The sequence below is a fragment of the Cryptotermes secundus genome, unplaced genomic scaffold (genome assembly GCF_002891405.2).
Source record: "Cryptotermes secundus unplaced genomic scaffold, Csec_1.0 scaffold26, whole genome shotgun sequence".
Classification (NCBI taxonomy): Eukaryota; Metazoa; Arthropoda; class Insecta; order Blattodea; family Kalotermitidae; genus Cryptotermes; species Cryptotermes secundus.
Genome location: NW_019743656.1, coordinates 5,027,546 through 5,049,617, shown reverse-complemented (window position 1 = coordinate 5,049,617; position 22,072 = coordinate 5,027,546). Strand labels below are relative to the sequence as shown.

Genomic DNA, 22,072 nt, shown 5'->3' with positions numbered 1-22,072 from the left:
AATATGCAGAGAGTACGTTCCTCCGAAACATCGGTAACTTTACCATAGTGCATGCCATCACATCCTATTAGATGATACTATTTTTAAGACCATGCTTTACACCCACACAAAACGCCAGGCAAACTAAGTATAACTAGGGCCGCGCCATAGCTCAAGCGGTTAGTCGCTGGCTTTCCACCGCGGCGGCCCGGGTTCCATCCCGGGTCTGGTCAAGTGGGATTTGTGGTGGACAAAGTGGCGCTGGGGCAGGTTTTCTCCGAGTACTTCGGTTTCCCCTGCCAATCTTCATTCCACCAATTACTCCACAATCACTCTCACCTATCATCTGGGGCTGGTACAATAGGCCAGAAGTGGCCCCAGTACAAGGGACTCAGTCCCACCCCACTAGCAATAAAAAAAAAAAGAGTATAACGAAACGCTTATCCTCATTTCATCCTCTGCAGTTCTCCTCATATTCAGCAAGTCGTCTCCTGTCCGTGGTCTGCTGGTAGTTGTCCCACCCCCTCTCCTTTAATTTCTCTCTCCCCAGACTTGAATACACATCTGACATGTCAATCATTGTGGCCTCCAGTCATAATGAGTTTTAAAATAACTACAACACTTGCAAAATTCACTTCCCAACTCTCCATCAGTTTCAGCACATCGACGCCTTAGAGTTCTCACTGGTTCTATCTTCACATTTTATGGAGCACAGTAAACTATGATACATTGTTTGGAACGTGGGGGTCTTTATCTAATTTATAATGTGATTTTCTCAGCTTAATCATGGGCATACAGCCCTTATGCCCGCAAGAAAGTAAATGCGTTTATAACGAAAACTGCAGACAGAACCACTGAGAACCAAATTAACGGTACACAATCTGGCTTTAAAACAAACAGCATCATATAACTTCGTAACTACAGGATTATTCTTGAGATTTCATTTTCTCGTGGATGTGACTATGAAGATTACAGACCTCGGGATATGACGTCATGTAAGTTCACCAACGTTTCAGAGGAAAATCAGTCTCCATCTTCACAGAAGTGGTATGGATATAGGGACAGCTTCGGATGGGATACTGGCCCAAAAGGAACCAACAAGAGTAGATATTGTAGAAATAAGGGCTCTGTAGGGCAGCTGTTATTTTTCCCCTTTCTACTCTTACAAGACCACCCTTTCAGGGGCCACACGTCTTTCCAGTGGGGGTCCCTACTCCTGCTGCCAGTGTCTCCATACCCATGCCACTTCGTGAATTTTTGCCTTAGCCTTTTATCCTGTGTATGGAGGCTGCAAGTTACTTCGAAACGTCGGTAAAGACCTACCTAACAACACGGCGTCACATCCACAATTTCACAGAATTCTTCGTATGGGGAGTCTGGAACAGTATAACTCAATCCAAGCTTCCCGAAATACCTTTCCTTACAGTGGATGGTACGAAAAAGTATTTCTAAGACTTCTGGGGGTACATCATCACCCAGTAATTAAATCTGCATAACCACGCTTCTGGTGGCAATTTTTTTCAAATTGCCATAATTTCGCCATTGCATGAAATGAAAATATTCCAGTCCTTGAACCTGTGGGCATGTGAACCAAGGCTGCAGGCATCGTGGCTTGATGGAAATTCTCATTGCAGCTGGTTTAATTAAACTTTTAATCCTGATAATTAAACAATTCCTAAGCAGCAAGTGTTAGACTGCCTCCATAAGCAGTACTGCCCCCAACCCAACTGACACAGACATGTTACTAATCCACACATTGTCATTATGATTACACTCCAATACACCTGCCAAGTTAGCTTTATGATACCAAGTCTGGCTTGCTGGACAGAGTCAGTTTTTCTTCAGTTCCTGTGTAATATTCAACGCAGACTTCCTCACTCTGTAACCAGCCGAATGCGATGGCAGAGGTGAGGCTCCGAACACAGACGCCATGGATGTGAAACTGTGCTGCCTGTTCCACCCCCCCCCCCAAGGGAATGGCGAAAGAAGCTGCATGAGGCATGGTAGAGTGGCTACTTGCATGGGGAAAATTGAAGAAACCTGCTCTACTGAAGCCTGAAGCTCTCACTCACTCACAGAGCTGAGGCCTTCTTCAGAAGTCACCAATTGTGTAGATAAAGAACTTCCCAGCATTTTATGGAAATCGAAGGTTCATTACCGTGTTCACACGAGCCCTCCACTGGTCCTTATTCTGAGCCAGATCAATCCAACCCATACCATCCCATCCCATCCCATCCTATCTCTCTTAGTTCCATTTTAATAGTCCACCCCCCTATGTCTTGGTCTTCCTAGTGGCATCTTACCTTCGGGCTTTCCCACCAATATCCTATATGCATTCCTCTTCTCCCCCATTTGTGCTAGATGTCCTGCTCTTGACTTGATCATTCTAATTATACTTGGAGAAGAGTACAAGTTATGCTCTGCATATTAAAAACTGTACTTTTTTTATTGCTAGTGGGGTGGGACTAAGTCCCTTGTACTGCAGCCACTTCTGGCCTATTATACCAGCCCCAGATGATAGGTAAGCGTGATTGTGGAGCAATTGGTGGAATGAAGATTTGCAGGGGAAACCGAAGTACTCAGAGAAAACCTGCCCGAGTGCCACTATGTCCACCACAAATCCCACTTGACCAGACCCGGGATCGAACCAGGGCCGCCGCGGTGGGAAGCCAGCGACTAACCGCTTGAGCTATGGTGCAGCCAAAACTGTACATTAAATCAAGTCTCAAGTATCTTCTTGTACTTAAAATATTTTGTCACCAAATACATGCTTCAGGCAAGGATTTCGATACTCTTAATTTTAACATATAGCCTGCAGTGTAATGTACCTTACGAATGGCTTGAAGCTTGACAGCCCTCACCGACTCATGACTCATTGAAATGCTTCTGTGTTTATGTTAGTCACATTATCTCAAGTACAATATCACCACAAATACGGAATGCAGCCTAAGTGATTAAAGAACAAAACAGAATGTGTACCTTCCAACATCTGAACCAATAAAACTGTCACATGTAACATTTACTCAAATTTTCAATCACAACCTTTCTACATCAATGAGAAGACAAATTACTGAAAATTCAATTACAATTGCAATGAAAATTCTGATTGTGGTTTCTGGGTTATGCCAGCACATAGTCTCATAGGTGGAGGAAACACTGGTAACCAGTTAACATGACTACACGGTGTCATATAACTTGAAAGATCATCAACTAAGTCCATCCTTGCATAAACCCGATCATGAACAAAGCATAGTTGCATTATATAAAACATATGTACTTCACATTTTGGACGACACACATTCAGGGTTCAAAAAAAGAATGGCCACCTAGTCCCCAGTGGCAACCAGAAACTACAAACTTGTTGTAATAAGGCCTCTTCATTACATTACACAAATACTATGTTCGCCATCATACACTGTCTTGGGCACACTTAGACTAGGTTTAGATTGGATTTACTGAACACTGATACACACTTAGAGATCGTAAATACAATTAATTATAGAGGTATTCCTAAATGACAATCTTTACAGTTCAGTACAGCACATACCAAATCTTCTCAGTTTGTTGTCACTAGCCATTCCATGTTAATGGACATCCTCTGCTTACCTTCCAGTCTGTGGCCAACTCACACCAACCTTCTATTCTTCACTGACTAACTGCAGCTCACAATCCCCCCCCCCCCGTTTACAATATCTGGGCATGGACCTCACATAAAACACTGCTCCTCACTCTTGTAGATTACTTACCAAGGGGTTTACAAGGCCGCGCCATAGCTCAAGCGGTTAGTCGCTGGCTTCCCACCGTGGCGACCCGGGTTCGATCCTGGGTCTGGTCAAGTGGGATTTGTGGTGGACAAAGTGGCACTGGGGCGGGTTTTCTCAGAGTACTTCGGTTTCCTCTGCAAATCTTCATTCCACCAAATTCTCCATCATCATAATCACCCAGGGCAGGCTACAATAGGCCAATCGGTGGCGGATGTGCTGAGTGGACCCAGCTGGACTCTACTCCCCACTAAGCGAATAAAAACAAGGGGGGGTCTACATGCTACACTATACAAGTCTGACACTAAATGCGTTCCAACAGGCATAGGGGGCTGGGGGAAAGGGGGTTAGCAGAATGTACAGGTATATGCTGCTTACAACTTTCTCCACAGTCCAATGGCACAAGTGAGTCCCCCTCACATACACCTCATGACAGAAACAGGTCCAGTTTTTGTACTGTGGTTTATCTGGAACACATCCCCAGACAACTGACATGTGCAACATATTAATTGTATCAGCAAGAAACAGAATCTTGTACGACTCCTGCAGCTGATCTGAGGTGAGAGGCACAGCAAGGTGTCACAAAACACAGATCCACCTTTTCTGGAAACCAAAATATCTGTTCAAACGTTTTTTTCAATTGTGAACACGCCAATCCATGCACGCATATAATATGTTTACTGAAGACACTGACTGGGCAGAAGTCTGTCAGACCTGACTTAAATATCAGCCAGAACTTGGTTATCCTGAATTTTTGTTGTCTTCCTTAGTCCTTCCAGAAACATACTGTAATATTGCCCTCAAAGGGACATCCTTCCACATCCTTTAAAAGTAACTGTGATTATTCATCATCTTGCCAAGTTTTATAGTAAATAACCTTTGCATATGAGACAGCATGTTTAAACAATTTATGAGCCATGACCATACAACGGTCGTCCTCAGTCCACTTAAACATGAGTACAAAAAAGGATGGGAATGCAAAAGCTGGAAAAAAATCAATATTTTTTTCCATTTTTAAACAAAATCTGCATTCCATGTTTTCCATATCCTAGCCAAAAATATATCTTAAGAATAAAAAAAAAAAACTCTCCCCCTTTAAGAAACACATTAGCATTGTTGGTTGAGGCACTATGTCACAAGCTGGAAGGTTGCAGGTTCAATTCCCAATGTCACTGGACTTTTCAAGTCAAGTAATCTTCCAGCTGCATTACGGCCCTGGGGGTCGATTCAGCCTCTAATAGAAATGAGTACCAGGAATCTTCCAGGGGGTAAAGAGTGGCTGGTGTGTAAGGCTTACAACATCACTGCCATCTCTTATCCAACTGTCTAGAAAATGTGGTTGTCTCAATGTCTCACGACCCTATGGGGCTTCACAGCCTGTTATAGAGCTAGCCTTACCTTTTTTCATGTTTGCCCTCAGTCTTTCATAGCAAATGCCAAGACAGTATCTCAAATTAGGTCACAAACACTTCCTTCCACATTCTTTCCAGTTCATTAATCATCCTATCATCAATGCAATAGCCTGTGCTTCTGGCATCATAAATGAACAAATTAATAAGTTGAAGAATTTAATAATGATACCAGACAGAAATAGATATAGAGAGAAGGACATACATACCAGCTACACATAATGACTCAGATATGAGAGCAATACAAACTGCACTGAAGTGCCAGTGTAAAAGAGAGTATTGTAACTGTCCTCAAAACAGATCCTTAAAATAATGACTGTCGATCAATTTCAAGTGATCACAATTTACAGTTAACTTTTATGAGATCAGGGGTTTTCTTTTTGGTGAACAGTGACTGTGGAATTGTTCTAAAGTATGGTGCCATGTACTCTGGTGGGTGGGTACCAATGTGTCAGACGAACATCCTACCTCCACCTTCAGGGCACATTTAAGCCAAGGTGGGAAAGTGGCTGGCTACATATAAGAGTGGGGAGAGGACATGAAGCATGGGGAATGGCAGTGGCCCATAACTTCCGAGGATTGGAAAGATGAGACAGGGCCCTGGATACACCAGTAGGAATTGTAGGCCATGAAAAGCACAAGGCAGAACAAATGGAGACATACAGATGGACTCGACAGTGACGTGATGACATAAACACACACACACAATAATCTCTATGGACTTCCAAAACAAAAATCAACCATGGATCAAGAGAGAGACCACATGATGTATTTATAAACAGTGACACAACAACAAATTCAGACAAAACAGGAAGACATCAATTATATTTTGATGACAATTTATTTGCAATCAGCTATCCAAAATCATCTGGCAAAAAAATATATGACAGGGCCGCTACAGACAGCAAACAACTACTTAAAAATAATAATTAAAAACAACTTTTATATAATATTTAATTATGTTACATAAGAGATCACCAATTCCTGTTGTGTTATCATCCATGCAGTGAATGTACATGGCTTGGAGCAGTTCATAAGCCACATCATGCAAGTCTTACATCGCATAACAACTTACACCAGCATGTGATTAGCAGACTTCACAGATAGAAATACACATACAAAGCGAAGTAAATACAGCAGTGGTAAAAAAAAAAGTGGGGAGTGGCCAGATAAACTAGCAAACTACAAACAGGGTTAATGAAGAGGATATTGTTCTTGGTTTCAAATACATGGAGGGACACTTGCATATCAATGTCAACGTTTTATTATCATATTCATAACTTGTACTATTCACCAAATGTTAATTTGAAATATCATGTCAAAAAAAAAAAAGGATGAGATGGACAGGACATGTAGCATGTATGTGAGTGAAGACCAATTCTTAAAGGGTGTTTGGTGGGAAAGTCAGAAGGAAACAGACCACTAGGAAGGCCTAGACATGTGGGAGGGTAATATTAATATTAATCTTAGAGAAACAGGATTGGGTGGTAAGTGCTCCATTCATCTGGCTTAGGATAGGGACTACTTGCAAACACAGTACTGAACCTCTGGGTTCCATACAATGTCATCAAATTCTTGAGCAGCTCAAGAAGGACTTGGTTCCATGGAGTGAGTGAGTTTGTTTGTTTGTCAGTTACAGCAATGTGGACAGAAGATTGATATCAGAAAATATACGTTTCATGAGGACTGCAAGATAAACTCTTTTGGATTGTAAAAGAATGAATCAGACACAACTACAAATTTTATAGACAACAGAATTTATGGTACAATACAGAAAAAGAAGCGTACTGTCTTCCAAACTGTAACACCAATTAACTCAGTACAAGTTCACTGATGTGCCGGAGGAATGTACTGCTGCCTGCTTCTTGTTGGTTTCTTGCCTGCCTTACTCTTCAACCCAGAAGATGGGGGCAATACATTGTTCCAAAACACTGGACTTCGACCGAACTATAGTGTTACTACACACAAGATCATATAGTCCTCGGTCACTAATGTAAGGACCTCAGATTCAACAGGGAAGAACATGGAAAGAACCTGACACATTGAACTCTGACAGGATTTAAAAAAATATCTTAAAATACCAACCCAAAGGAAAAAGAAGCTTCAGAAGACCTGTGAAAAAATAGGATTCTGTTTTGTAACATTGATAACAGGTCTCAGACTGGAATGACGACAAAACATCATGCAATATTCAGGCTCATATGGGGTGGAAGGGGGCAGGGCCATCTGGCTGGGGGGGGGACCAAGTATACACTTAATTCATTTATAAAATTATAATAAGCAAGCAAGAACGTGTGAATTCAATTTAAGTGAACTACTGAATTATTTTTGACCTTTCATCAATATTCATTTTATATACAGTCTGATTTTCAAAGTAATCATAAGATATATTCATGTGTTTGTATGACTTCTGTGGGGGGGTTCCACATTTGTGACTGGCCCAGGCTGTGTCTCAACTCCCTCCCTCAGGCCTAGCCACACTATGACATACTTTGAGTCTCTACAAGATGCAAATAAATAAAAAACTGCAACTGTCAACATCATCAGACAAGAAACACATTACTTTCCCACAGACAGTAACTAACAAAGTCTTCTGTTTCAGCTCCTTACAACATACAGTAGCAAAAACATGAAACAATTCTGTAAGACTGGAGTACATGAACTGTATCTATATGAATACAAAAACAAAAAAGGTGATTTTTGAAGTCCTAGTAATGTTTCACATTATATACAAATTTGACTCCTACAGTGCTCAACTACAAATCTGAAAACCTTTTTAACATCATCAAACCCCTGAATAATATTAGGATAACAAACATTCATCAGAATTGAACAGATACCCACTAAAATTTCTTACTTCCACAACAGTTCCTTGATAGAAAATTCTACCTCAGGCATCTTGTAATTTTTAAAATACATTCCTGGATATAATTATACAAATATATTGTCATCTGGTGTGAAGATGAGTGGAATGAACTGCCTCAGGATAGAGGGGTACTTCTGAGCATGGGTTCCATAAAGGCAGCAAATATTTTACTCAGCTAAATATCAGATGTAGAAGGCAGATCTTGTACTAGGGAGTTGGTTTATTAGCTATAAATTTTTCACTTCATTAGAAGGAAATAAATAACTACAAACATTTTCATACTCTACATACTGCTATTCTCCACATAAATTATATATTTGATGGACAATTAAATTCATCCAACATGAAAACAAAATTAAATTACTTACATGTGCAAACTCTATGAATTACTGTGTACAGAACTTGTATTCAGAATAACAGTAATGCCTTACTGAAATAAACTCTACTGTCACAATAAATGACCAATATATACTGTCAGCCAATAGCACTAATTATAACATTTGAAGTGGATTTTCGTTGTCTAATCATTGTTTCGCCTATATAAGGTATTTTGTATTGCTAATAATTCTCATGTAAAAGATTAAAAATTGTGATATGCTAGATAACAATGTTTCAACACTAATATTCATTTCTGTAATGCCTATCAAAATATAATTTGTAGGCTGCCACTGACAGAAGGGTGACTTCAGATAATGGACATGGTGAGAGATAAGAACAAACCAACTGGCTGGTTGCTACTAATCATTCACTTGCACCACCCATGTGAATTAAAAATAAATCAACAAACAGTGGCAGACCTTGGGAAACGCATTATTACTATGCCGATTGAAATTAAAGTAAATAAAGCTGAACTACATGAATACTAAATTCATAATTTCAAATACATACATGTCAGTTACTCTGGCGCACTCATAAAAAATTACCGGCCATATAAGGCAAGGTGCATCCCAGTCACTCGAAATCAGAACTAGACATTTCGCTCGCATACGTATTAATGCACTAGAATAAACACCACTGAAGAGATTAAGGCCTTAATAAGACGGCTGCGACCTTCACCTACTTACCGCGACTATATCAATTACTGTACCGACTAGCCAACACCAACACAACCTAGATTCAATTCATGGTAGACCTTGACCACAGGCAAACCGATTTTCGACAAAACGCCCTTAAAAACAATACCACGTGTCAACAGTTATGACACATTGTCTATGCCTCGCAACACAATAAAAACATAGCAATTTGTTACTACAAATAATTTAATTCTCAATTTCAAGTATGAACCTTCATATCGCACTCTAGTCACAAAGATTACTACAGAGAACGTATCGGTCCATTCATCAGGAACAGATCATAACAAACCAGCGTGTTGACTTTCTACTCACCTTACTAATTTCTTGAAAAGCCCCGAAGACAGTTAACAGGCCAAACCACAACCTTGTAAGTTCAAACACATTTTCACCATATCGTCACGGTTTTCCCTTCAGAGCCACAGCTAAAATATCACAAACAATCATGCATTTCAACACCATTGTATCACCTTCCACACATCTTGACGTCATTCTTTCATTCTCAATTCCCACCGGAAATGTGAATGCACTGCCATCTGCCCGCCGACGGTATAACAAATATTCAGACACACGAACACCAATATGTGTACGCAATAATTCTCCAAGTCAGGGGAACCAACACAACAGAAATTGAAGGGTGTCCAAAGTCTCAAAAATTTTCTTTAACGTTTGTTGTATGTCAGAGACAAAAACAACACCGTCCAGTGTGACTATTTAAGTTTTATCACTTAAAAACTCATCACCCTTACATGTTTCGATCCCTACGGATCACCCTCAGGGCGCATCAATACTTTTTCCGGAAACTACTATTACAATAGGTGTTAAATTATATATATACACATATAATGTCTGAAATAGACAATGTACACAATGTTCAACATTTCACAGTCAAACAGCCTTCCTGGTATTAAAATTTTTAAAGTTTTTTAAAAGCTTTGTTGTTTAAGATTGAAATTTTTAAACCATTGAGGTTTGTGTCAATTCTCCTTGGTGTCTTGGAGGTGGCTGATCTTGTGTTAGTGTGATGGACCAGATTGAAACAAATAAAAAAAATTGTTGTATTTTGTCATGCAATTGAACACATTGGCAATATAAAGAAGAAGGCTGAGAAAAATAAAATTCATAACTTTTCTGTGTAGAACAACTGTGGGCATTCTTATTCAATTAAAAGTAAATGACAGAATGAGCTCAAGAAGAATTCCTGATCCTGCTTTCAACGTTTCACAAACAATCGAAAGACATTAGGCATCGTACATAAAGAGCCTCCTTTAAATATTTTTCACAAAGTATCTTAAAAACAAAATAAATCTCTAAACTGTGATATTGTCAGTTTAAATATGAATTTGGATGGCGATTAAGACTACTGTGAATCACAATAGATCACTGAAGGTTGCAGTGCGGGGGCCCGGTTTTCTAGCCCACCCTTACATACATACATACATACAAGTCTACTGTTCCTGCATCCCACATCAATTTTGTTTAGCAGTGTATTCATTGACATATCTCACTGCTTTGCTTCAAAAAGGAAGAGCTCTACGGAAGATTGACATTTATTTGGTTCTGCTCCTCAGCAAAATTTGAAAATTATGAGAAGAAATCTTCATTAGCTTGTTTGAACAGTCTCATTTAGACAAATCCATGACACAGACCCCATCTTGAGAAGTCAATGACATTCAGCTATTTAGGACATTCCCATCTTTTATGAAACTTGGTGGTCCCTTGCCTTGTTCACAAAGGCCCACCAGTGATTCTCATCCTGAACTAGATAAATCTAGTACACGTCCTCAAACTTCTCACTTTTAAGGTTTATTTTAATATTATCTTTCCACTGGTGTCTTAATCTCCAACATGGTCTTTCCATTTCAGATTTTCCAACAAACATTTAGAAAAGTAAAGTAAAGTAAAAATAAAGCTATCCCTGTAACAGACCGTGAATGCCCATAGGGTTGTGAAACGTTGAGGGTCCCACAGTATCTAGACAATTGGCTCAAAGTTGGTGGTAAGGTTGTCAGCCTTACACGCCAGCCGCGCTCTACTCCCCAGGAAAATTATTTAATTAATTCTTGGTACTCATTTCCGTTAGAGGCTGAGTCGACCCCAGGGCCACAGTGCGGCTGGAAGGATTATGACAATTGAAAAAATCCAGTGACCTCACTGGGACTTGAAGCCACGACCTTCCAGCTTGTAGCATAGTGCCTCAACCAACTGCCCTACTGCGTGCCCCCCCAACAAACATTCAAGTCATGTTTAAATAGATACTGTTACCAAAAAATTCAGCAAGCAGCATAATAATCTGACATGGCACTGAGAAACTGAGGTAAGTTATTCTGTTATTCTTGTTCTCACAAAGGTATCAATTTTTCACCTTATACATCTGCTAGTCACATGAACTGTGGAGTTTCGATGGAAGCCTCCTTTACACAACTAGGTAAAAAAGAAAAGGTAAGGTAAAGCTTTTCCTGTAACAGGCCATTGAGGACTCATAGGGTTGTGAGATATCAAGGCTCACACATTTTCTAGATAATTGGTACACAGATGATGATGATGATGTCAGCCTTACATGCTGGCTGCCATGTACCCCCCAGGAAGATTCCTGGTGCTCATTTCTGTTAGAGGCTGAGTTGACCCCAGGCTGACCAGGCCCCAGGGAAAGAGCCCCCAGTACCCATTGGTTAAGAGACTGGGTGGGCCACAGAGCTCGCCTGGATTCTACTGGGTAGAGAAAAATATTTTGCATTTGCCAAGCATCAAACCCCAGCTGTCCAGCCCAGAGCCCATTGCTATACTGACTGAGCTATCCCAACTCTCATGAATATGATATTCTAATCCAGTATCAGGCTTCTTCCGACAATTCCTACATTTTTTAAGGAGGAGGAGGAGGAGAAGAAGAAAAGACGAAACTATTATAAAATAACTGAGCTCGATGATGTCATGTGGAAATGAATGAATATTATGTCAGAGAGAAAGTAACACATCCAGAAGATAAACTAAATAAGCTGTATATGGTGAGGTGATTTATGTCTAGACATGATCTGAAGAGTTGATAAAAGGATATTCACTGTGCATGCAATATGCATTTTGCACAACAAAAACATACATTTCTGCTACGTCTTCAATAATCAAGTTGGTGGCTGACACCAAGCTGGATGACCAGGGTTCAGTTTAAAGCAGGGACTGGAATTTCCCTCTTTCCCACAAGGTCCAGATAAGCCTAAGGTTCACCACCTAGCCTCCTATCAAATGGGTACTGGGTGGCTTTATCCCCAGGGGTAGGACAACCAAAGACCTAAGCCGCTCACTTGGCTTCATTTTCAGGATATGTGGTCAACAAAACTTTGCGATGTTAAGGAGTCAAGAGGAGGGGGGGGCAAGCAGGAATTGGGAATTGTATTAGATATTATCATAGGATCAAAAGAAGACACAAGAGGATAAAAGAAATGTAACTATTTTCTAGAATGTGATGGATATTTAGCAATGTTTTTAAGGAAGATCGGCAAACTTCCTCAGTGTACTGCTTCTGGCCCAAGAATACAGTACTCTTTAGAGGCACCAATATGAGAACCTTAGATCTCACAACACTATTACTGTTCTCAGGCAAACAGACCTCAATAGCAGTGTAACACACTGTCACTGCAATCTGCATATCTGCAACGCTCTCTATGAGGGAGAAAGAGAGCAAGGAATTATTTGTGATGGTAATCTTCATGGAACACACACTTCAAGAATACGTTAAATTAAGTATTTATTGTTAATTAAAATTACAATGGCCACGGAACACAATGCAGACATATATCTGTACGCACTACATTCACCAATAAGTGTCCCCAGAGTGCATTGAGAAGTGCCAACCTATATGAGGTTGGTACCACTGCTAACAGACAGAGAAGCCATTGAGCCACACCTTGTTCTTCCTCTCTTGTGTTATCCTGTGGCCATTGTAGAAACTGCTTACATTCTGCATAGAATCTTGTGAGAAAAAAGAAATAAGGAAGTAAAGTGCATGTTCACTTTGCAGAGATTTTAATTTTTGCGGTGGGCTCCATGGGGCTTCTCTGTCAGAAAAAGCAGTAGTCTAATCTACAGGAGAGGAGTAGAAACCATATCAAAAGTGGGGTGACACAGAGTGGCTCTAGTTCAGAGGAAAACATGAGTGATGACACGATAACATAGTTTCATCTCAGGTGTGACAACTTAAACAGATTGCTGATTAGAAATTTGACAGTGTATCTTCACAAACTTATTCTAAAGAGTTAAAATATTATATCTGTATGAATACATTTAATTCAACCAATTCATAATTAAAAATATGACTCATGACTGTTGCACACAATGTGCAATTAAGGAGTTGGATGGTTCCAATTCGTCTTGTAAATGTATAAATTCTGCTACTTAGCGGCATTCTATCAAGTAAAGTGCAGAAAAGTCAAATGTTTTCTGCACATAAATAAATTAATTATTTCTTAGTTATGTTGATATTTAGTTTTATCCTTTGAGGATTCTGCTAGATTTATCTGGTTTTCACAACAATTCTGAGAGTCACAGGGCTATGGTGGAGATATTCTAACATGCCTCCACGCAGGGTATGGTTATTGTACCAGACATAGTCAATTGTCTAAGGCACAGCAGATACACACAGTATCTTTCAACAGTGAATAAAGTGGAGGATCCTACTGAGTCACATCCATCCCAACGTTCCAAATGGAGTAGCCAGCTTTTTCTAATGGATCCAGTTCAGTAGCATCCTTTCCCCCACCTTACACCTGATGATGGAAACAGATCTGATTTCCATAATGTTCTTTATATCAAATATGCTTCAGACAATGGAGAATGCCCAAAATAATATCTGTATATTGATTTGATCATTGTCATGAACACTTCCAGAAACATAAAAAGTATTAAATCAGATTTTTTTATACTTTCCAGGATGTACTGCCTGTAATATATTGATACTTCATACTATTTTTGAGATTACAGATGGCCGAGAGAATGCAATGGTCAGTAAGAAACTAAATTACATGGAACATAAAATTATATTCTAACCATTCAGTTCAACATGTTCTTCCAGTGGACCTGTCCACTTCTGCTCTTGTTTAAGAATTAATAGCTTTATGTTGGTACTGTTCTGTAAATTAATGCCAAGGAGTATAAGAAATGTCACAAGAGTATCATGAGATATGGGTAGCAAACTCTGCTCATTTTCTAAACCAAATGAGACCAAAATGAGCTTCATTCACACATATACCATTGCTCCACAAGCACCAAGCAGAATGTGGGCAGAGATATGTCATTTCAGACTCCAAAGCTTGCTTGTATACTGAAAGTACGAGTATTGTCTGTTCCCCTCTGGAGTATTTACAACAAATGACTAGTGTCAAAACATTTTCAGGCATGCAGTGACTCTATACATGAAATTAAATCTGAAGGTTTGTGATACGGTTGTGTTATTAAACTGATGCATGTTGAACATTTTCCATTATCTCATTTCTGCAGTATCTGAGGTTCTCACAGTTGTGGTTATGAAGAGTCCTGTCTCCTAGGATGTAAAATTGTGCAGTCCTGCACAATCGCTGTTTTGGAGGAATGTGTTGTCTCCATATTCAGGGCCAGTAAATAAACCAAATACAAAACAGCTACCAAGATCTAAAATTCTGCCTCACACTGGTTTCTTGCTTGGTTTATTCTTTGATCCTGAAGATGGGGGTGAAGTTCCTCCAAGGTGTCGCTCTACTTCCAGCGGGTCACATGGCATTATATATGAGAAGACTAAGCTCTTCATCTTATTTTTGGTTAAATGAACACAAAGTTTCAGAAACCGGCTGTATTTCCATCATCAGGTAAAATCAGATTGAACTGACCCTACCCCCAGGCTTAGACACAGATCAGCTCCATCAAACAGACCTGACAGAGGAAATTCCATACTTTTACCTGATGAAAACAAAGCCAGATCCTGAAACATAATGCTTTTTAAACATGAACAAATAATGGAAAATGCCCAAGAGGTATATCAGTTTAATCAACACATGAAAATATGGCACAACAGTGAGTCAAAAGTGCAAAAGAGTTATCACAAGCTTCTATCGGCCCCTGCAGAAAGAAACATCTATTATTAAATCATGTTAAAATTAAAATATATTTATCTGAGAACCATTTACATTTTTAAATGCAAAGATTATATTTTATTTTTTGCATACTTACAATATAGTTAACACTGAAGTATAATTATAGTTGTTTGAAATGAGATTAAGTGTCTGTGAGATCCAAAAAGCATTGAGATGTCTGCTTCTCAGGAGAAGCATATGTGTGAACTCTTACTCACCCATCAGTTTGCCAGCCATTGCTTACATACACATATTCTGTTTTATAAAGCCATCAAAAGACTGGACTACATGAAACACAGATTACAAGACACTTCTGTTTGATATAAGTTTCTGCCCTGTACACATTATCCAGTGCGAAATTTTCATGACATACAGCAAGCTTCACTTCTAGAAAAAAATGCCCTTTTTATATATTTCTACTTTTTTCACACACCATGAATAATTATTGTTATATTTTAAAATAAACATGCAGGGTTACATTACTGTTACAAGTTGATAATGTGAGTATCATTTTTACAATAGGGAATAGAGCAATATTTAATTTCTTGTATTAAAAAAAGTGATGATACACTAACCCCCAGTTTAATGAACATTTTATGGAACACGAAACATGTTTTTATTAAAGTTAAGGAATAAATAAAGAGGATACATCATATCCAACGTCTATATGTTTTTTTTAGTTACCATCAAAATATGTACTACAGCTGCTGTTGGAACATTTAACTAAATACTTGTGCTCAATGAAGCATCTAGAAGTAACCCAAGTTCTGTACAAAAAAGCCATTTTCCTGATATACAACTTGCACCCGACCACACACCACACTATGTATATACTAACAGTAATACAATTAGAAAAATTAAAATACTATGGCTGGAGGGAGCTTCATTCTGTATTGCCACAAGACCTATCATTCCAAAATAATCCTTTTTCGATATTATCTCACATATATTTGTTTTGCATTATAAATAATGCAGTGTAAAACTACAACAACAACAAAAAAGGCATCAAGAATGGTGAAAATTATTAATAAAAGGTTTGGAATGGTAAACAGAATGAGATTATTATCTAGCTCAAGGACTTTTGCTTTTCTTCTTCTTCTTGTTCTTCTTCTTCATCTTCAAAACTGTAGGATCTGAGCTCTCACATTGGTGGTTATGAAGAGTGCTGTCTTCTAGTATATGACGCCCTGTAGCCTGTGTCAACAGACTGTGTGGCGTTACATCCCCAGAAGATAGTACTGTTACCTAACTGATGAAAGCATCCTGCTGTTTATACACTGTACAACAAGAATGGCTGGTGCAGCCAAATTAAAACGCCAACTACATTAACACAAGACTCTCGCTGACTGTTACCAACTCAACTGTTAGCTATTAGAAACACTTTCCGCTGCATTATCAATACATGATTAATGTTAAAGCACACAATGTACTTGTATACAAACTAAAGGAGGAGCCACAAACTGACAGACGGAGTATTAACATCCGGATACAAAAGAAATTACGATAAAAACGACAGTCACTACCATATTTTTTATAAGTTTTATGTATGACTGATCTTAACCTTACAGTCAACTCCTAGATGTTGTGGCTAGCTGCTAAAACATGGAAGGAATGATATCCAACACCTGGCAATTACTCCTTCACTTCAAAGTATTTGTAAGTGGGATTCTCGTAACCATTAATCTGCATATTGGCCACATGCCGTTCTTCTGGGGTGGCTGCCTGGTCCACTTCCACAAAACCCTGAAACATGTCATTCGTTACAAAATGTCAACCAGTTTATTTTCATTCTAGCAATAAAAAACTTACACATATGAAGTGTGTAGTTATGAGGCACAGATAAACGTTTCCAATGTAAAAAACAAATATTTGCACATAAGGCATTATCCTTGTAATTAAGCTACTACTGACAAAAATAACTGCACCCATTAATGTATGTGATAAACCATCAGAGGTTATCACATTCTTTCACAACAAAATGACCAGAAACACTGTAAAGTACAACTGTCTCCATGTTCAAATAAGCATAAAGACACTATGACACCAGGAACTGAGAGCATAGCTGCACACAATTTATAACCCTGACTCTATGTGGAGATGAATATCAGTTTCTGACCCTGGCCCAATGAAAGATACCCTGGTACACACTTCATAAGACAGTGGGTGGCCCCCAGAACCTGTCAGGCCATGGTGGTGAAAAAATACATCCCATACCAATGTAAGGAATTGAATCCCAATCATCCAGCCTGAAGCCACTCCCTATACTGACTGAACAATCCTGACTTTCCCGTATAAGTTCAAAATTCATTTCAAACACTCTTGTGTTTAGCCATAAGTGAAACTAAGATACAATGAAAGAACTGCATTAGTTTCACACAATTAACAGTTCACAAGGCCGACAGTAACTTATTTTTTTCCCCACTTCTGGCATTACAGAAGCTGATGGTTCACCGCTGTGACAGAGGTCCTCTACTCAATGTGTGTTAATTAATTCTGCAATGCATATGTCATCTGATCTCAAGTTAATGCCTCTGAAATCAAATAATACTTCAACCCAGAAGACAGGGACAGCAGCTATATCTGAAATAATGCTAAAGATTTATAACACTATATGACGAGACATTCCAGACGACAAGTAATATTGTATTACATTCATGTTTCCTTCTGGTCAGTGATAATTGTATCTACTTCATTTTGAAGTTTTTAGTTTGTTATTTTACTACCTGATTCTGAGGTGAACGGGCATTCCTCCTCCTGAGTACAGCAACACCAACAATCACGGCAGCCATCAAAGCTATTCCAGCAAATGCCAGTGTGAAATAGATGCTCTTGCTTTCCCGGTGGTACACCTCTCGACGCACTGAGTAAGTCTGAGAGGGGGGACAAACAAAGCACTAGTGATCAAAGAGTACATTAAATGCGCAGTAACTTATGTGGTAGATGCATGAAGGCAAAAGACAGATATTTATGAACCGTAACGGATAATTCCGCTCTGTCTTCACAAAGTTTCGTTCATCATTTCATAATGACTGTTCTAAATATATCCCTGCGACAGGCTGTGGAGGCCCACAGGGTTTTGAGATGTCGAGGATCCCGCATTTTCTAAACAACCAGCTCAGAGATGGCAGTGAGGTTGTCAGCCTTATGCACCAGCTGCCGTTTATCCACAGGAAGTTTCCTGGTACTCATTTCTGTTAAGAGGCTGAGTTGACCTCAGGGCCATAGTGCAGCTGGAAGGATTAGGGCAATTGAAAAATCTGATGACCTCATCGGGAATGGAACCCATGACCTTTCAGCTTGTAGCATAATGCCTCAACCAACTATGCTACCATGTGCCCCCGTTATATATATATATATATATATATATATCTTCCTATGCTTTTCCCCAAAATTAGTGCAACACTGAGTAGCTTCCTACTGAAGAAAATCTCTGACCTCTTCCTTCATAATTTTCCATACACAATTCACAGCTTAACCAACTTCTAGAGCACAGGCCTTATTCAGAAGCTAACACTTGCTTAACTAGTAAACAAATTCCTAGAATTTTAAAAAACCAAAAATTCATTATCATCACCACAGGGCCCTATGACTGGTCCATAGCCCAAGCCAGATAAAACCAGTACACACCTTCTGACCACAATTCTTTAAGATCCAATTTAATATTATCCTTGTATATGAGTATATTCTTAGTCTTCCAAGCAGCCTCTTTCAGTTACAACTCAAGGTTCTTAACATACTCAGAGAAGATTATAAAATAGCTTGCAGATTTAAATAAAAATTCAGGGTTTATAAACAAAAAGCAGAATGGTTTATGGGTTTAAGAGACAATTCAAAGTTTATAAAAGTAGAATAGTTCACCGGTTTAGAGTGGGGGCAACTCACGGGTTCACTGTGGCTAACGTCATGAGCCTGTGCATGGGCAACGTGGGCCACTTCTTCTCTGTGTGGCTGGGCAACATCAGGAGCAAGGGAGGAAGCTGATACGGTGTTGGCTGACTCATCCATGTGTTCATCCTCCATGGTTTCAGGATCAAACTTGTCACGACCATTCAGCTTGGCCTCCACACGATGCTTTTCCTCACGCAACTCAACGCGCTCCTTCTTACGCTGCTCTTTGCGCTGTTTCTCCAGCTCACGTTGGCGCTCTTTTTCTGCAGACATAAGGAAACGTTTGGTTCAACATTTCTGCAGTTCTGTAAGCTGACATATGTATGGTATCCTAAAAAGGTAAGTTTCTGGGCTCAACAGTTTTGTGTGGTCTGTACAGTTTCTCAGAACAAATACAAAAATTACGACTTGGTACCATGTCACTAATCATACTGCATATGGCAGCACCAATCTACATGTAAAGTAAAGTTGTCCCTGTGCTTAATTAATTAAGCAATATGCCATGAAGATGTATTAAGGAGTGGAGGTATAGCTCCACCACTCTTGACCTTGGCACTAGATGGAGTGAATGGTCAGCTTCACGCCCCCACCTGCCCTACCCCTGTGGAAAGAGCCCTTGTACCCACGCACACAAGGGTGGGTGAACCCTAGAGCCATTCTGGATGCTATGAAGAACAGAAAAATCTTGCCCTAATACGAATTGAACCCTGGCCATCCTGCAACAACCTATAAAGTACAACTGAAAATGATAATAACATACAATGTGAGCAATGTGAACACATGGGGTCTGGTAAAAAGAAACAATTTTTGATAAAAATGAGGTAAAATGAAGGAATGGAATTAGAAATTAAAATTTTAGAGAAGTTGGAATTCAAAATTTGTTAGTCAGAGAAGATATGATTGAACACAGTTTGAACACAGTTTGAACACATAAAAAGACTGCACAGAACAAGGATTCCAGGAAGGGCATTAGAATTAAAATTTTAAAGGACAGAGATGTATAGGAAGTCCCAATTTTAATGAAACACATTAAAATCAATAGAAGTATCAACTGTTCCATCAATTTTATTGCCTCATTCAATGATGATTTTATGAAAAATTAATTTACTTCATTGTTGTGTTGACAGCTCAGGAACCTTCATTTAATCTATTAATTCTTATGTCCATCTCACTATCTGTTATGCACATTGCCCAGTTTGTGCTCTTAAAAAATGGTAATTTTATATGCTACCAATTGCCCATGGCTCACAGGAAGGTCCAGCTCCTGCCCTCCCATTTCTCTGCTTGGCTTAGTCTTCTACCCTAAGATGAGGTAGTGAGTTCTTCCAAAACACTGGCAACACTTTCACATGGTGTCATCACCTTAATACATGATTGATGTTCCACCAATGAATTGTTGTGAAAGCCTAAAATCAGTGATCTGAGAACCTTGTCTAACCTTCCTGCTTAGCTGCCACATCAGCGCGGTACTTCTCCAAGATGGCTGCTTCAGCGTCCCTTGTCATGGCAAGCAGAGAGCCTGGTGTCTCATCCTTGCTGCGCAGGGCCTGGATATAGTCCTCCATCAGTTCACCAATCTTGGACCTAAGATCAGGGAACCTGTAACATTACATGGATTTCACCAAACATAGACATTTCACCATCCCCACAGAACCCATGTAATAGTCACTAAGTGATGTAGAGATGTTGGCAACAATCTACCAAACTATGCAGTGTCAAATCACATGAAAGAGTAAACTTCACTGTCATTGTTGTGAGAACATCAATTCTCATATGTAAGAAACAGAAATTCTTCGAATAAGAACTTAACTCTGCTAGAGAAAATATTAGAGTAGCAGACAGAATTCATGTGAGAATAGTGTAACTGTTGTGTTGATGGATACAATTTTGCTATTTTGAATGATACATCACAGATTGCAACATATAAAGGTTGATAGAATTTTATCAATATTTCAAGGAATGTACTGCCTCCATCTTTAGAGTCAAAGAGAACATGAAGTAACCAATAAGCTGGCAGCAAGTGTAAGTAATTTTAATTTTTTGCAATCCACTGTTCACTTCGCACATAATAAAAGCCTGAATTTAAGATTTCCATGAGACTGATTTACTACAGAACTACCCAGAAGCAGTAACTGTGAATGTCACTGCATACCACAAACCTTCACCACTATTGAGTACATAACATTGGTGATGTTACCTTTCTAGCATCTGCAGTGACTGATTCACCATCTTATCAATGTCTGTGAGATGTTCCAGAGTAAGAGCCTTCTCTCGTTCAGCCTGTTCAAAGCTTGAAGCAAGCAGATGGCGGTAGTGTGAGATGGTGTGGTGGCGGTCCTTGTGTAGTGCTCGTAGCAGCTTCTGTAGACATTTCTGTACCCGGTGAGTCTGGTGGTCATAAACAAGCATAAATCAATCTCCCACACCAACTGTAAATCTTTAATTCATTAGCATTTTTTTTCTATTTCTGTAGTGGTGTGAGACTGGTTTCCTGGGTACTTAGGCCACAAGCATGCCTGTTTTGTCTGACTTGGTTGACCACTGAGACAATGGTGATTGGCATCAAAATGGAAAATTCTCAGAAAATATATGCTCCAGTGCAATTTTGTTCACAACCAATATTTATGTAAATTAACTGAGAATATTCTACAGATTTCGAATTCTCACAGTGGGGACAATGAATGTCTCATCATCACCTGGTGAGGTTTACGTTTGTGAGAGACCTGGGTTCCACCAAAACTAATTTTCCACCATATGTGGTGGACACCATGTGTGTGTGTGTGGACAAATATGGGGCAGAACTAAAGCAAACCGGTTAACTCCACAGAGCTGAGTCTTTCTCGAAAAGCCGAGAGTAGCTCAGCTGTTCAACAACTTCTCAATATTTTCTGGAACCAAAGGGTGCATTCCTGTGTTCACAACAGCCCACCACTGGTCCCTATTCTAAGCCTGATGAATCCAGTCCATACCACCACATCCTATTTCTCTCAGATCCATTTAA

At 39.4% G+C, this 22,072-nt stretch overlaps 2 protein-coding genes across 5 annotated transcripts in view; both read right to left on the bottom strand.

The window, feature by feature from the left end:
- LOC111874177 (RAC serine/threonine-protein kinase) overlaps positions 1 to 9,697 on the bottom strand; it is an 82,198-nt gene extending 72,501 nt beyond the window's left edge. For 2 of the 3 annotated variants that reach the window (XM_023869453.2, XM_023869452.2), the window contains exon 1: positions 9,401 to 9,697. The gene's annotated coding sequence lies outside the window, so the exon portion shown is untranslated. Of the gene's footprint in view, positions 1 to 4,118; positions 4,204 to 9,400 lie in introns of those variants that run through there. The other variant, XM_033755357.1, reaches the window with a different exon arrangement.
- Positions 9,698 to 12,810: 3,113 nt separating this feature from the next.
- Positions 12,811 to 22,072, bottom strand: part of LOC111874141 (amyloid-beta-like protein) — a 217,924-nt gene continuing 208,662 nt past the window's right edge. The window contains exons 7-11 of one of the 2 annotated variants that reach the window (XM_023869375.2): positions 21,269 to 21,459; positions 20,510 to 20,655; positions 19,066 to 19,334; positions 17,907 to 18,053; positions 12,811 to 16,926 (exon numbers count right to left, since the gene is read on the bottom strand). In XM_023869375.2, coding sequence (XP_023725143.1) covers positions 16,816 to 16,926; positions 17,907 to 18,053; positions 19,066 to 19,334; positions 20,510 to 20,655; positions 21,269 to 21,459 — 864 coding nt within the window. In that variant the 3' untranslated portion in view covers positions 12,811 to 16,815. Of the gene's footprint in view, positions 16,927 to 17,906; positions 18,054 to 19,065; positions 19,335 to 20,509; positions 20,671 to 21,268; positions 21,460 to 22,072 lie in introns of both variants that reach the window. The other variant, XM_023869374.2, reaches the window with a different exon arrangement.